This window comes from Apaloderma vittatum, unplaced genomic scaffold, assembly GCF_000703405.1.
Source record: "Apaloderma vittatum isolate BGI_N311 unplaced genomic scaffold, ASM70340v1 scaffold2897, whole genome shotgun sequence".
Classification (NCBI taxonomy): Eukaryota; Metazoa; Chordata; class Aves; order Trogoniformes; family Trogonidae; genus Apaloderma; species Apaloderma vittatum.
In genome coordinates, this window is record NW_009724363.1 from 145,266 (window position 1) to 147,715 (window position 2,450).

Sequence of the window (2,450 nt, forward strand, 5' to 3'; positions counted from 1 at the left end):
CTAACAACAGAGAAGGCTGTCCCCAATCCATCAAACGCGTGTGACGCAAGCACTGAAAGGTACAAGATGCATCACCCCCTTAAGCGCGTCATTGCTTAGAGCAAACAGTGAGCTTTCGTCACTAACTCACGGGCCCAGCTTGACACACACCATCTCTTGACCTTTTTTGCAATTTTGATACATTTATTTAATGAACCATAAAAAGACAGATTCTATCTTTAATAAAGATAGCAGTAGGCTAGGTGCAATCCACTAATGGTTCAAGGCACTCTCACGGTGAAACAAGAGACAAGTGCCTCAGTGTCTAATGTTCTGAAAGACTTCTGAGGCTTCCAATGGTAATAGCTTGTGTCTCCCTTTCTGCCCCCTCCCCCCTCCTATACCTCCACTTGCAGAGAAAGAAAAAACAAGGTATGCAGATGTCAAAGATTTATAAAACAAACACACCCCAAATCCCAAAAACCCCACAAACTTAGAAATCTGACATTCTTGCTTGACTTAAATACTATTTCTAGTGTAATTATGTTTATGAAGCAATAAAAGGAAAGTAAAGCAGGGTAGTGAGGGAGTGCAAAGTGCCATAAATCCAACACGGATTGTCAAATTCCTTATGACAGAGACAGAAATGCAGGACTGTGCGTAGAATAGCCTTATACTGCTTGAACAGGCTCTATTCAGACAATCAGGAGTTGATCAGACTCTGCCTCTGCAAAAATCCCCCTTTATTTTCTGCAAGGATAAGAGGGAAGTGTGGAGGCTGCAATTCTGCTATCAGGCCATTACTGATGGGAGGAAAAAAAATCTAAGCATTAAATTAACAGCTGACTCAGCAAAAGTAATAGGCCAGTTTCTGCTGTCGGGCTTTTATGAGACAAGCCATGCCTATAGGCCCAATCCAATTCCCATGGAATTGATCAGATTCTGCCTCTGCAAAAATCCCCCTTCATTTTCTGCAAGGATAACAGGGATGTGTGGAGGCTGCAGTTCTGCTATCAGGCCCTTACTGATGGGAGGAAAAAAAAATCTAAGCATTAAATTAACAGCTGACTCAGCAAAAGTAATAGGCCAGTTTCTGCTGTCGGGCTTTTATGAGACAAGCCATGCCTATAGGCCCAATCCAATTCCCATGGAATGTGAACTGCGGCACAAGTGTGTTTGCAACTGCTGGCTGATTATTCTCCCCCTTTAGAAGTTGTTTTCCTAAAATTAATTGTAATTTTTTTAATCCATCTACAACTTGCTGTAGGCTCTGTTCATAACACCGAATTTGTGCAATCACCAATTACAATATTGATTTTCTATTGTTACATTCACTAACAAGACAAATAGATATAACTTTTTAAGTCTTATTTAAATAATACCATAATGCAGGAGATTTCTAGGAATGTCAATAAAACTAGCAATATTTCACTAAATACATATCCATTTTACATTCACTAGAGAAAGTGAAACTTAAAAATATTTGAGTGTGTTCTCAGAAGGAAGGGAAGATACTAGTGAGTACTTGTACCTGAAAAGCCTAAAAATTGGAGGGCATAATAGAACATATACATGTATGTACACACACATACACACACAAGCACAGACACAAGAAAGAATCTGACTTTGGTAGCAGGGAACATAGCCAGAACTAATTAACACTGCTTCTTGGGTGCTCCTATTCTTCCTTACGGTTTCTCATATAACATGCAAATATGCAGTGTCCTGAATCCACAGGGTCCTCCTGTTTAGAAGATTCAGGAAATAAAGGTTTAATTCCTGTCCTGAAAAACTGTTCTAAAATAACACGTACAGTCTGAATCTGTCAGCAACCACTAAGATATCTCACCAGCTTTTCCCAAATACAAAGGCTACACTCATTAATGGAGGTGACCAAGAACTCCCTTGCATGTTTTCATTAGCTTCTGAATCACGAGGTCTTCATCCTTCACACGAGGTTTTCCCTTTGCTACAAGGTACATCTGTAACCCTGACACATTCCAAACCCCTTTCATCTTCCTGTCAACTAAGCAGGAAGCTAAGGTCTCTGAGAAAAAGAATTTGCCAGAAAAAAAAAAGGCACACAAACATCGGAATAACTAAACAAGTCGTTTTTCAGGAGTCTTATTCTGATTATTGAATGATATCAGAATTCTGGCAGGGCTGCAGCAGGCTTACAGATGCTCAGCTATCTCTAATGGCATCAGGCATGGTGTCTTGTCTCTATTTATGCCAGAGGAAAAAAATGAATATATACTTCTTTCTTTAGAAAGTTTTGCAGAGCTAGCTAAAGCAGCTGTGTGTGCAGCCAGCTATACCTCAGCTGCTTTACCATTCTCAGGAGTGTCCGTGATAATTCACTACCAGATTGTGAGCAGAAAAGACGAGCCTCAAACTTGCTGCTAAGCAGCTCCTCTCTTCTCATGCCTCTTTTGCTTCCTTGCAGTTGCAAAGGCATCCTCTACCCACTG

The 2,450-nt window shown here is 40.4% G+C and overlaps 1 protein-coding gene across 1 annotated transcript in view; it reads right to left on the reverse strand.

The window, feature by feature from the left end:
• LOC104276215 (transmembrane protein 132D-like) overlaps positions 1 to 1,860 on the reverse strand; it is a gene marked incomplete at its 3' end in the record, with an annotated part of 103,738 nt that extends 101,878 nt beyond the window's left edge. Inside the window, exon 1 of the mRNA XM_009872445.1 lies at positions 1,833 to 1,860. Within this exon, the coding sequence (XP_009870747.1) occupies positions 1,833 to 1,860 (28 nt within the window). The remainder of the gene's footprint in view (positions 1 to 1,832) is intronic.
• Between the last annotated feature and the right edge of the window lie 590 nt (positions 1,861 to 2,450).